Source organism: Sus scrofa, chromosome 5 (genome assembly GCF_000003025.6).
Source record: "Sus scrofa isolate TJ Tabasco breed Duroc chromosome 5, Sscrofa11.1, whole genome shotgun sequence".
Taxonomy (NCBI): domain Eukaryota; kingdom Metazoa; phylum Chordata; class Mammalia; order Artiodactyla; family Suidae; genus Sus; species Sus scrofa.
The window spans coordinates 59,509,859-59,523,752 of NC_010447.5; the positions used below are offsets into that span (position 1 = coordinate 59,509,859).

At 47.5% G+C, this 13,894-nt stretch overlaps 1 protein-coding gene across 1 annotated transcript in view; it reads left to right on the plus strand.

The window, feature by feature from the left end:
* HEBP1 (heme binding protein 1) overlaps nt 1–13,523 on the plus strand; it is a 30,078-nt gene extending 16,555 nt beyond the window's left edge. Inside the window, 1 exon segment of the mRNA NM_001011509.1 lies at nt 13,352–13,523. Coding sequence (NP_001011509.1) covers nt 13,352–13,523 — 172 coding nt within the window.

Here is a 13,894-nt window from a genome sequence, read left to right on the forward strand (position 1 = left end):
CCCATTGTTTTCCACAGTCTGATTTTGCTGGTTTCCTTTCTGTGGCATTTGAACACGTTCCTCTGTCCCTAGTAATGCCCATAAATCAGTCATTGGAACTAGAGGCATGATCAGATTCAAGTTTGAGTTTAGGAGCTTGAGGTTGGTAGATGCCAAGTACCACATTTACAATGGGTAAGCAATGAGGTCCTACTGTATAGCACAGGGAACAAAATCCAGTCTCCTGGAATAGACCAGGATGGAAGAAAATATGAGAAAAAGAATGTATTATGTATATTATGTAATATATGTAATTATATATATAGCATTTTTACTTATGTATAATATATATTAACTTTTTTTTTTTGTCTTTTTGTATTTTCCAGGGCCACAGCCTCGGCATATGGAGATTCCCAGGCTAGGGGTCTAATCGGGGCTGTAGCCACCGGCCGACACCACAGCCACAGCAACGCAGGATCCGAGCCACGTCTGCAACCTACACCACAGCTCACGGCAACACCGGATCCTTAACCCACTGAGCAAGGCCAGGGATCGAACCCACACACTTATGGTTCCCAGTTGGATTCGTTAACTACTGAGCCATGACGGGAACTCCTATATTAACATTTTATTTATTTATTTATTTATTTTTCTCTTTTTGTCTTTTTGTCTTTCCTAGGGCTGCACCCGCAGCATATAGAGGTTCCCAGGCTAGGGCTCTAATCAGAGCTGTTGCCACCGCCCTGTGCCACAGCCACAGCCACAGCAATGCCAGATCCAAAGCCGCGTCTGCGACCTACACCACAGCTCATGGCAACGCCAGATCCCCAGCCCACTGAGCAAGGGCAGGGATCGAACCTGCAACCTCATGGTTCGCAGGGAACCCGCAACCTCATGGTTCCCAGTTGGACTCATTAACCACTGCGCTACAATGGGAACTCCTATATTAACATTTTTAACAGCAATGCATTAATGTTAAACTAATTTAAAATATCCAATGTATATAATACGATATACATATTGTGTGTGTGTGTGTGTGTATATATATATATATATGACATTATTTTTCTCATATTATTATACATTCTTTTTCTCATACTTGGCTGGGTCACTTTGCCATACAGCAGACATTGGCACAGCATTGTAAATCAATTATACTTGATTTTTAAAAACATTTTTAAAAAGTATGAGTTTGGGGCAAGGATGTTTCATAGCTGGGGTTGTGTGCCTCCATCTGGGGCTCCTGCATTTACTTGGCTCTCTTTTTGTGATATTCATGACAGTAGGCCCTCATTTCCCAGGTACCTTGTTTCCTTAGAGCTGTTGTGCCTTCTGCTATGCCATTAACTCGACCTCCAGAGGATAATAGTTTCTATTCTTCCTTCTTCATTTATTAGCTGGAATACTTCAGTAAAGAGAAACTTCCCCTCGTCTGTTCTTTGGTTGCCCTGAGAGAGAGTCCTGGGGGGGAAAGCCAGTACCTTCTCTTCAGCTTGGTGCCATTCCTCTATCAGTTTTCCAAATAATGACTTCACTTCCTGACATTCTCCAAAGGGTAGGTAGTGTTCACCTCTGTTGGTGTTGGTGTTGGGTTTTTTGGGCCACACCTGCGGCATGAGGAAGTTCTAGGGCCAGGGATCAAACCTAAGCCACAGCAGTGACAACCCCAGATCCTTAACCACTAGGCCACCAGGGAACTCCTTGATCTCGGGGGCGGGGGGGGGGGTTGAGTATCAGTATAAACATATGAATTCCAACATAATGTCTTTCAATACTTTGCAGCTATTATTCTTACTGATGCCCAAACTGTCCCATCTTTGGCCAATGAAGCCTCTTCAAATGAGTTTCTTGGTCCTTTGACGTGACCTTGGTGATCTCTGGTGACTTCCTTGGTTTCTGATAGGATTCGGTGTTTCAAGCACATCTTGACATGTCTGGCTCTAGAGCTGGATTAGCCATTTCTGCAAGGAGCCCTGGTTCCTTTTGGTGGAAAAAGGAATCACTTTAAAAGGTTCTATTCACACCAGATGTGCAGAAGTTTCCTTTACTGCAGCTTAAACAGAGGAGAATGACAAATATGGTATCTAGCCTGGCTCAGTGAATTTTTTTTTTTTTAACCTAAGTTAGCATCTGATCCAAAGTTAGTATCTGGTGGTTCCTCAACTATCCACTTGGTGTCACTGCACAGTCGAGTGTGCACTAAAAGTTCCTGTCTGTGGAAGGCCGAGTTACTGGCATAGCAGAAGGCACAAGCATTGTTTCAACTACACAGTTGAGTGCAGTAGATGACAAAGTTCATTCTAAAATCCTCTTTTTTTTTTTTTTTTTTGTCTGTAGGGCCACACCCATGACATATGGAAATTCACAGGCTAAGGGTAGAATTGGAGCTACAGCTGCCAGCCTAGGCCACAACCACAGCCATGCCAGATCCGAGCTGCATCTGCAAGCTACACCACAGCTCGCAACAACACCAGATCCTTAATCCATTGAGCAAGGCCAGGGATCAAACCCACATCCTCATGGATACTAGTCGGGTTCGTTAACCACTGAGCCATTACGGGAACTCTCAGCCTTACATCCTTAATTTGGTCTTCCTTTTTTATAACCTTATAAAGGGATGTCTACAAAGGGATTATACATTGATTAGCATTATGTATTACCAGTGCTTTTTCAAATGCTCTTTTTTTTTATTATAGTTGATTTGCAGTGTTGTGCCTACAAGTGCTTTTTTAAACGAACAGAAGGCTGTGAAAAAAATGACAGGATCAGAATTTTTTCCATATTAGAATTATTCTCACACTTACACTGTCCCTCTATTAAGGCCACTTAGAGCTCAGCTCCTTGGTGCAGTTCAGCAGAGACCAGCAGCAGGAGAGGTTTGCTGGTGTGACAAAACTTCCGTGGTCTGAACGCAGTGTCTGGGCATAAAGGAAAGAGCTGGAACCCCGGAGCTCATTGTCAGGGTGACTGTGCTCCAAGCTCAGCGCTACTGAGCAGCCAGAGGACCTTTGGCATCTCTCCAAGCCTGTCTGTGCCTCAGTGTCTTCATCTGTGAAATGGGAGTAAGAGTACCTCCCCCTGGGGTCTCTGTGAGGACGAATGTGATATCCGCAAAAGGCTAACAATGCTAGTCGTTTGGTAGATACTCAGGGAATGCCAGCCTGTTCTCTTCCTGGCTTTACCGCCTTCTGAGAATTAGGTAAAGTTTTACTAGAATGAACCGAAAAAGTCAAACTGCAGATACACTGGAGTTACAACCTAAACTCTTAATAATTATGAGCTTTATACCTTTGGGTCTCTGAGCTTCAGTTTTTCTCATCTATAAAATAGAACTTGGAGTTCCCATTGTGGCACAGCAGAAACGAATCTGACTAGTATCCATGAGGACGCAGGTTCGATCCCTGGCCTCCCTCAGTGAGTTGGGGATCCAGCATTGCCATGAGCTGTGGTGTAGGTTGAAGACATGGCTCCAATCCTGTGTTGCCATGGCTGTGGGGTAGGCCAGCAGCTGAAGCTCCAATTGGACCCCTAGCCTAGAAACTTCCATATGCCGCGGGTGTGGCCCTAAAAAGCCAAAAAAAAAAAAAAAAAAAAAAGATAGAACTTAGCTGAGTTCCCTTGTGGTGCAGCAGGTTAAATATCTGCTGTTGTCACTGCAGCCGCCTAGGTTGCTGCTATGATGTGGGTTCAATCCCTGGCCCAGGAACTTCCACATGCTGCTGGCACAGGCAAAAATAAAAATAAAATAGAATTTAGCAGAGTTTCCTGGTGGACTAGCAATAAGGATCGGGCATCCTTACTGCTGTGGCATGGGTCAATTCCTAGCCCGGGAACTTCTGCATGCCACAGGCACAGCTAAAATAAAATAAAAATAGAAATTAGGGTGCATTGTTGGGAGTGTCCAGTGAAGTTGTGTATATGACAGTACTTTGTCAGCTCAGAAGCAATGCCTCTAGGGTTGCTGACTTGTTTCTCTCTCTGAATGAGAATCTGCTAGTGCAGCTTGGGAAGTTTGGCCTAGAGGAAGAGGAGTTTGAAAGAAAGGTCCAGCTGCTCAGCCCCTAGGCTATTCCTATAATTACACTTAGGAGATCTGTAGACCAGTGTTGGCTAAGCGCCTAGGGTGTCCCAACATCATCTGCATCACAGGAGGTTTGGGCCATGGGCGACATAATACAGCCTTGCCTCCTTGACTTGCCCAACACCCAAGCTCTTGTGTCAACTTCCAGGGGCCTCACCTGACAGTTCTATCAAAAATAGCTCCCTGGAGTTCCCATTGTGGCGCAGTCGTTAATGAATCCGACTAGGAACCATGAGGTTGCAGATTCGATCCCTAGCCTCGCTCAGTGAGTTAAGGATCCAGCGTTGCCGTGAGCTGTGGTATGGGTTGCAGACACAGCTCGGATACTGCGTTGCTGTAGCTCTGGTGCACGCCGGTGGCTATAGCTCTAATCGGACCCCTGGCCTGGGAACCTCCATATGCCACGGGAAGTGGCCCTAGAAAAGGCAAAAAGACAAAAAACAAACAAACAACAAAAATAGCTCTCTGGGCATTCCCATTGTCTCTCAGCGGGTTAAGAACCCAACATACTATCCATGAGGATGCGGGTTTGATCCCTGGCCTCTCTCAGTGGGTTAAGGATCCAGCGTAGGTCACAGATGCTGCTTGAATCTATCATTGCTGTGGCTGTGGCATAGGCCAGTGGCCAATCCGATTCGATCCCTAACCTGGGAACTTCCATATGCCACAGGTGCAGCCTTAAAAAAAAAAAAAGAAAGAAAAAACTCCCTATCTTTTTCTGCCCCTTTACTCTGCTTTATTTCTCCCCATATCTCTTATCATCATCTGCATTATATAACTATTTGTTCATTTATTTACTGTCCTCTCCCTCACTAGAATGTTCTTTCGGGCAGGGCCTTTGACTGGTCTCTAATAAGTGCTCAGTTAACAGTTGGTGAATAAGTAAATGAATGACAGTCTTGGTTCTTGCCTTCCCTGCACTTCGCTTTTCTTGCTCTCCCCGCTGGAGATCTTGGTGCCATAGCTTCAGCTGTCACCCTTCCATCAGCAACTTTCTACCCTGACCTCTGTCCAGCTCCCTTGAATGTCTTATCATTCCTCAGACTCAAAGTAAAGACCAAAGCAGGGCTATTTACACATTCATTCATTCATTCACTCATTCAAAAAAAAAAAATCACATCTTCATTCATTGACTCTATGTCAGCAATAGTTTCAGGTGCTGAAAATAGAGTTGGGAATAAGCCAAAACGCTGCTCCTTGAGGCGAGAGAAACATTCTAGTGTGGGGACTAGGAAAAAAAAAAAAAAAAAAGTATCTCAAGATATTTCAGGACAGTGGCATTCCAGATCTAAGAGGTGGTGTCTGTGGATTGAAATTACAAGGAAGCATAATCCTACTCAAAGTGAAAAATATTCGGGCATAACCTGTCTGGAGGTAAAATGGACAGAGGACAAGGCAGTGCAGCCCTTGCCCTGGAGGAATTTAAGCACCATCTGAACAGGTGACAGTTATGCACAGAATGTGTGTACTAAGGGAAGTTTCGTTGCATTTGATGGAGATGTGTTGGGTGCTTCTGATATTTAAGCCACCTCACCTTTAAGTGCTTCCAGGGATAACATTCTGTATCTAAAACCTGATTAATCACCCTTCATTCTCCGCTCAACTGCTCAGTTGTTCCTCTGGTCTTTTACAAACTGGTACTTGGAAGGAGCTTCCGTCACCACATCACCATATCCAGTGGATGAGCCCACATCAGCAAGACGGCTGCCTTTGCTCCCAGGCCCCCCCTAGGAGCCTGTGTCCATAAACCCCCTTGAGTGTCCCCCAAATGGACATGTCCAAAGGGAACTCTGATGCCCTTCCACCCCGACCCCTGTGTTCTGTCTCCCGGAAGGTCCCCTCCACCCTGCCCATCCTGTTCAGATCCACCCTGACGCCTTCACCTTCCACGTCGCCGGTGGCCAAGTCCTAGTCACCTCCTCCATCCACACAGCCATCTCTCTTCCTCACCTCTTGCCCGAGGCCTCCTGACTGGCTCTAGTTTTAGCCCCTCTGCCTCTTCTGGGTTGTGCTTTTGTCACACTGCTTCCCCCTGCTCTCTGGCTCTGGCTGTGGGCTTCTGCCCGAGGCACACCGGGGAGTTAGGACCAGAGCCCAAGGTATTGATAAAATGAGAAAGGGACACTTTGGGTTAGGTCCCCTTCACTGCAGGCTCTACAGGGAAGCCTGGTAAAATGGCCTGTGATGGCCTGTGCAGCCCTCCACACCTTAGCCTGGTCTCAAAGCATCCCACCCCCACCTCCCAAAGCCCACCTTGAACACACACATGCAGTATCCATTCCCAGACCTTCACTCAAGCAGCCAGCTCCTCTCAGCCCCTCCCAGCCTCTGCTCATGGGAAGCCCTGTGAAGAAGGGATTTTTGTCACATTGTTCATTGTCAGCAGCATCAGGAAGAGGCGTATGATAAATACTGCCTGAGGAGTTCCCTGGTGGCTTAACAGATTAAGGATCTGGTGTTGTCACTCACTGCTGTAGCACAGGTTTCTTTCTTTTTTTTTTTTTTTTTGCTTTTTTGCTTTTTAGGGCCACACCTACAGTATATGGAGGTTCCCAGGCTAGGGGTCAAATTGGAGCTACAGCTGCCGGCCTATGCCAGAGCCACAGCAACGCAGGATCCAAGCCTCATCTTCGACCTACACCACAGCTCACGGCAACGCCACATCCTTAACCCACTGAGCAAGGCCAGGGATCGAACCCGAAACCTCACAGTTCCTAGTCGGATTCATTTCTGCTGCACCATGATGAGAACTCCTGCAGCACAGGTCTGATCCCTGGACCCAGATCTTCTGTGTGCCACAGATGCAGCAGGAAATAAAAAAAAAGGTAGCTGCTTGATGTCATGCCCTCCATAGCATCCTTCCCTTTGCCCTCTAAGTTAGAACCCATCTTTCCCTATGCCCCACCCCTGGAGCACTCCATGTGTACCTCCTACCTCCACTCTAGTGTTTTCTCTTGCGCTGCATAATCTGTGTGTATTTCTGTTCTGCCCACGACAGTTAGACCTTGCCTGGATGGAAAGGCTCCCCCGTCATCTTTACGGCTCTGTGTTGTCGAGGGTGTGTTTCCTGCCCAGTGGTGCTCAACTCAGTAAGCCTGGTTTAGTCGGATCCATTGAAAGGCCATGTGGTGTCACGTTTCCTCCCTGTTGGTGTGAGTTATCAGCTCTTCATCTTAGCCTCCTCTTGCCGAGCATAGCGCTGTCTGCATAGCAGACTCGCCGTGAGTCTGTGCTGACCTGTTGATTGTGAAAGTTTTAGACCAAGTCAGATGCTCAGGCAGAGAGTCATTCCATTTCTCCTCCTCCTCGCTGCGTGCCTGCTCCAGGGCGCTCCCCTCGAGGTAACATGTTGTGAGTTTCTGGACCTTGGACCAAAGCCTCCATCTGTCAGCTCACGTCACTGATGCCTACGTCATTCCCCCATCCCAGCTCTTCCAGACGTTTTTTAGTCAGTTCCTTTTGTATTTCTGGAATCCAGGGCGTGTGGGGGCCTTCCTCAGTTCCTATGGTAACCAGATTCTTGGTTGGGAATACTGAGTTTTGATGGTTGGGTGAGATAAAACACAGAGCCCTGGAGGAAGAGTTGCTCTGAAGATGGAGACGTAGAGGCTTGTTAACAGACTTACAGACAAAAGACTACAGACATCTCATTTCTTTCCTTTGAGAAGCTCACTGCGCTTTATTAGTGTTCCTTAATTCAGATGTGCCCATGAACTTGGAGAACTGTGTCCACGGCGTGGTTATCCTCTGTGTGCGGTGTGGAAGCCAAGGCAGGGAGGCACCAGGCAGACAGAGCTGAGCCTCCTTTGCATCTGAGGGCTTTGGAGCCAGGAGAGGCTTTGGTTTTTTTCGATTCTGTGATGGGGGTTAGGGGGAGGCGGTTAGACCGGCAGGTGGCAGCACGCATGAACCTGTTCCACTGCTCACCCAGCTTTGCTTGTTTCCCAATTGAAAGGTAGAATGCTTTCTTTATTCTTTTCTGTTTTCCTTTATTCTTTGCTTTTTCTTTCTTTCTTTCTTTCTTTCTTTCTTTCTTTCTTTCTTTCTTTCTTTCTTTCTTTCTTTCTTTCTTGCTTGCTTGCTTGCTTGCTTTTTATGGCCACACTCGCAGCATATGGAAGTTCTCAGGCTAGGGATGGAATCTGAGCTACAGCTACTGACCTAGCTCACAGCACTCAGGACCCCAGACGAGCCTGTGACCTACACCACAGCTCACGGCAGCGCTGGATCTTTTGACCCACTGAGTGCGGCCAGAGGTCGAATCTGTGTTCTCAGGGATACTAGTTGGGTTCGTTACCGATGAGCCACAGTGGGGACCTCCCAGAATGCTTTCTTGATGTAGCAACAGGGAAATTTTCCTCATTTACATGCATCTCCATTAGCCAGGGAATAAGTCTTTTTAAATATCCAGGATTTTTTTGTTGTTGTTGTCTTTTTGCCTTTTCTAGGGCCACTCCCATGGCATATGGAAGTTCCCAGGCTAGGGGTCTAATTGGAGCTGTAGCTGCAGGCCTCTGCCACAGCCACAGCAACGAAGGACCAGAGCCGCATCTGCGACTTATACCACAGCTCACAGCAACACCGGATCCTTAACTCACTGAGCAAGGCCAGGGATTGAACCCTCATCTTCATGGATACTAGTCGGATTCGTTAACCACTGTGCCACAACGGGAACTCCTAAAAATCCAGGCTTTTTTTCATAATGCATTTAAGATTCCCCGAATGATGACATTCTCACATCCTTCTCTGCTGGATCTCCTTGGACTCAGCTCCTTCTCAGTAGCCTCGGCCGAGTCCTCTTCCTCCACCCACCACCTGGGGACTCGGATTCCCGAGAACAGCCTGCTGACCCTCTTGTTTGCTCACCACCCAGGCCTCATCCCTCCTGGCCGTGACCATGGCCAGCACCTACTCACGGTGACTCCCATTCCCGTTAGCTCTGACTCCAGTTCCTTTCTGAGGCTAAGGAGATTTCACAGGTCCTGACACACACTTGGCACAGTAACTGGTGCGTGCATGTGTTTCACAGAGGCTCCTTCACATCAACGTGCCACCCCACAGGATGATGAGCCCACACCCACCCCTCCTCTCCAAGGGGACACTTCAGCCCGGAATCCCCATTCTGGTTGGTGGCAGTTTCCTAGACTTCCCTCCCACTCCCCCTCACCACTTCCTAAATTGTCCAGGCCTTTGTCGCCACCGCCACCGCTGTCAGTGCTGCTGCCGTCTCACACTCCTCACAGGCGGTTCTTGGCCTCCTGTGGCTCCATTTCCCCCTCCCTCCTCTGCCACCAGAAGGGTCTCTGCAAAACCCCATCTGAGCACGGCAGTCCCTTAACTTTCAAACCCCACCATGGGCCCACCTTTGTATCTAAGGTCAAGCTCAGAGTCCTTAGGTCAAGCTTCAAGGCCCTTCCCAAGGGAGCCCCAGTCAGTCTACTTTTCCTGTTTGAATTCCTGCCACTGTGCCTTTAGTAGATGCTTCGGATTTTATTCTGTGTGTGAGTGGCTATGGAGGCCAACAGGCTTCAGTGCTCTCATCCTTAGGGCTGTCAACCTGCAGTAACTTATGCTGTTTATCCTGGAATTTTTTTTTGGTTTTTTTTGTCCTTCGTCCTTTTGGGGCCGCACCAGCAGCATATGGAGGTTCCCAGGCTAGGGGTCTAATCGGAGCTGTTGTTGCCAGGCGACACTAGAGCCACAGCAATGCCAGATCCGAGCAGCGTCTGCAACCTGCACCACAGCTCACAGCAACACCAAATCCTTAACCCACTGAGTGAGGCAGGGATCAAACCCGCAACTTCATGGTTCCCAATTGGATTCGTTTCCGCTGCACCACGACGGGAACTCCATATCCTGGAATTGTTCGTTCAGCCAGAGGGTCAAATATGTGTGTTAGGTGCTCAGAACACACCACTGAACAAAGAGTGACAAAGATCCCTGCCCTCTTGGGGCCTGTATTACACCAGGGGACTCAAACCATAAACAATGAATAATTCCTGTAGTGTGTTAGAAGAGGGGGGGGTTGGAATGCTGAAGAAGGAATCAAGGAAGGAAGGGAGGAAAAGGAAGAATGAGGGAGAGGAATGGGGTTACAAGATAGTAGGGTTTCGAGAGGAAGCCTGATTGAAGACGTGAGATTGTTAATTGAGCCAGTCTTCATTCTTTTCGTTTTGGCCTCACCTGTAGCATGCAGAAGTTGCTGGGCCAGGGATCGAACCTGCACCACAGCTGTAACCAGAGCCACAACAATGACAATGCTGGTTCCTGGTGTCTGAGCCACCAGAGAACTCCCACGCCAGTCTTCATTATTAAGCCATCTTCCTGGGCTCAGGATCATTACTTTATTATTTTTTGGTTTTTTTTTTTGCCATTTCCTTGGGCCGCTCCAATGGCATATGGAGGTTTCCAGGCTAGGGGTCTAATTGGAGCTGTAGCTGCTGGCCTACGCCAGAGCCACAGCAATGCTGGATCTGAGCCACGTCTGCAACCTACACTACAGCTCACGGCAACGCCGGATCCTTAACCCACTGAGCAAGGCCAGGATCGAACCTGCAACCTCATGGTTCCCAGTCGGATTCGTTAACCACTGAGCCACAACGGGAACTCTAGGATCTTAACTTTAGATCACCGTCTTATCCTTCACCTCTAGAGGCGAGAACTGAATGTCTGTTCAGAGCCAATTGCAGAGTAACAATAGCTACTGTTTGCTGTGAGTTTCCCATGTGATGGGGACAAGGCTGAGAAGTTTGCACAGTCTTCTCTTTTTTAATCTTTACAACAGCCTTCTGAGACTGGTGCCTTCATCCCTACAATAACCCTGCAATTGACATTCTGAATGCTTAGCAAGCATGACTAACCGCTTATAAAAGAGCAAAACAGCAAAACGTGAGTCATAGAACCCCACCAAAAATAATGCATTTGGCCGAATCTTGGCTTGGGGCAGATTGAGACCTTTGAGTCATAAAGCTCATTAGAAGTGGGGATGGATTTGACTCTAATAAAGATTTTCGTGCAGCCCAGATTTAGAGTGGTATATTTAGGGTAGGTCACAGGATGAATTTTGGAGCAGAGGCAGATGATGTAAGAAGAGAATAATAGTCTTGAAAATTCGAGCTTTTATTGCTTCTCTGTCCCCGCCTTCTGCCCTCAAGAGAAAACCCTGCTTTTGGGGGGGGGGATCTATACTTACTAGAAAAAGAAGGCTTTCATGATTTGAGCAGGAGAAGGGATTTATTAAAAGTGACTTCTTTATTTGGGGCTTGCTTAAAACTTGCCTGGGGCCCTCCCCAGGCTTCCTCGGGTTCCTGCCTTTGGTAGCTCTGTTTTTTGCTTTGTTTTCTTTTTACAGCCGCCCCCGGGACATATGGAAGTTCCAATGCTGGATCCTTAACCCACTAACGCCAGGCCAGAGATTAAACTGACGCCCCCACAGGACAACCCAGATCATTAATCACCTGCATCACAGTGGGAGCTGGCTCTGTCTTTTAAACAAAGCTGCCCCTTGTCCCTGCTGGGATGTGCTTGCCCCTTAGAACCACTCTGCTGCGGGAGGAGGGTGAGTGCCACTCTCCCCTAACTCCCCTGGTCTTGCTTCCCCAGCTGGAAATGGAGAGGCAGGGAAGACGAGCAGCTGGGACTGCAGAAGGACAAAAGGATGACAGCGTGGCCTGGGGAGAAGTCACCCTCCCATCTCCAGGAAGTTTCCGAAAGGGCAGGGAAGCTCACTTTAGTACTTAGTGCAGTACTGGTTCCAGACTGCTTCCAGGACCCCCATAGACACCAAAATCCAAGGATGCTCGGGTCTCTTACATAAAATGGCATAGTAACTGCATGTAATCTACATACATCCTTCTGTATACTTTAAATCATCTCTAGATTCCTTATAATACCTCTTAGTGTAAATGCTATGTAAATGGACAGCACACAGCAAATTTAAGTTTCGACTTGGGGAACTTTCAGGCATTTTTTTCCCAAATATTTTCAATCTGCAGTTGGCTGAATCTGCAGGTGCAGAACCCACCACTACAGAGGACCATTTGTTCTGTGTTTTGGGATCTACATTAGAATTTTTTACATCCACAACTGTATTTAATGCTCATAACCGCCTTGGAAGAAAAAGGAAACATCTCAATTTTTTTCTTTTGCATGTCCTTTTTTTTGGGGGGGGGTCTTTTCTAGGGCCTCATCCCTGGCATATGGAGGTTTCCAGGCTAGGGGTCGAATCGGAGCTGTAGGCACCGGCCTACACCAGAGCCACAGCAACGCGGGATCCGAGCCACATCTTCAACCTATACCACAGCTCACGGCAACACCAGGTTCTTAACCCACTGAGCGAGGTCAGGGATCGAACCCATAACCTCATGGTTCCTAGTTGGATTTGTTAACCACTAAGCTATGACGGGAACTCCTGCCTGTCTTTTCATTTCTTTCTTTCTTTATTTAAATCTTATGGGGGTGTAGTTGATTTACAATGTTGTGTTAGTTTCAGGTGTACAGCAAAGTGAATTAGTTATACATAGGTATATAACCATTCTTTCTCAGATTCTTTTCCTGTGTAAGCTATTACAGAATATTGAGTAGAGTTCCCTGTGCTCTACAGTTGGTCCTAGTTATTTATTTATTTTATATATAGAAAGTGTGTATATGTTAATCCCGGGCTCCTCATTTATCCCCTCCCCCTGTGTTTCCCCTTTGGTAACCAGACATTTGATTTCAGATCCGTGAGTCTGTTTCTGTTTTGTAAATAAGTTCACATGTATCATGTTTTTATTAGATTTCCCATATACATGATATCCTAGGATATTTGTCTTTCTCTGTCTGACTGACTTCACTTAGTAAAACTTACCTCAATTGACAAAGGAGGCTCTGAGCTGGATGAGATGCGGGCCACCTCTGGAGGAACGGGAGGACCACACTCTTACCACAGTGGCATGCTCATCATGACAAGGGTGGGGAGTGACTGCTTTTTTTTTTGCTTTTTAGGGCCGCACCCAAGGCATATGGAGGTTCCCAGTGCAGGGGTCAAATCAGAGCTGTAGCTGCCAGCCTATGCCACAGTCACAGCAACTTGGGATCCGAGCCACATCTGAAACCTACACCACAACTCACAGCAATGCTAGATCCTTAACCCACTGAGGAGGCCAGGGATCGAAGCTGTGTCCTCATGGATGCTAGTCAGATTCGTTAACCGCTGAGCCAATCGGAACCCCTAGAGTAACTACTTTTTTGAAAAATCCCCCTCCCTCTGAGACCAGCTTTCTTAACCTTCCCCTTGCTCTGTGCCCTCAGGCAGTTTGGTGGTTACGCCAAGGAAGCTGACTATGTGGCTCGTGCCGCCCAGCTGCGCACTGCCCTGGAGGGCATAGCCACCTGCCGGAGTGACGTCTACTTCTGCACAGGCTATGACCCTCCCATGAAGCCCTACGGACGTCGCAACGAGGTCTGGCTGGTAAAGGCATGAGTGATTGAGCCAGTGCATCCGGGGTGGGGGAGGTGCCAGCTTCTGTGCCCACTTCCTCCAGGCCAAGCAGAAACCCCTGGGCATCCCCAGTAACCAGCTCTCCTTCATGGCCATTCAGTCACTGCCAATGTTCTGAGATAAGCACATTCTAGCTCCTGAGGCTCTTTTTCTCATGGTGGGAAATAGTACACCCACGATTGATATATGTCTTTCTAAAGGACTGAGAAAGTTCTGTAGTTGACCAGAAAAACCCAGCGGCATTTTTCCAGCTCTCTAGATCCCTAAAAACTGATTTTTTTTAAATGATCAAAACTGTATTTTTGTTATGGAAGGAGAAATGTGATTTATGTGTGATCTTTCATCTGTGATTC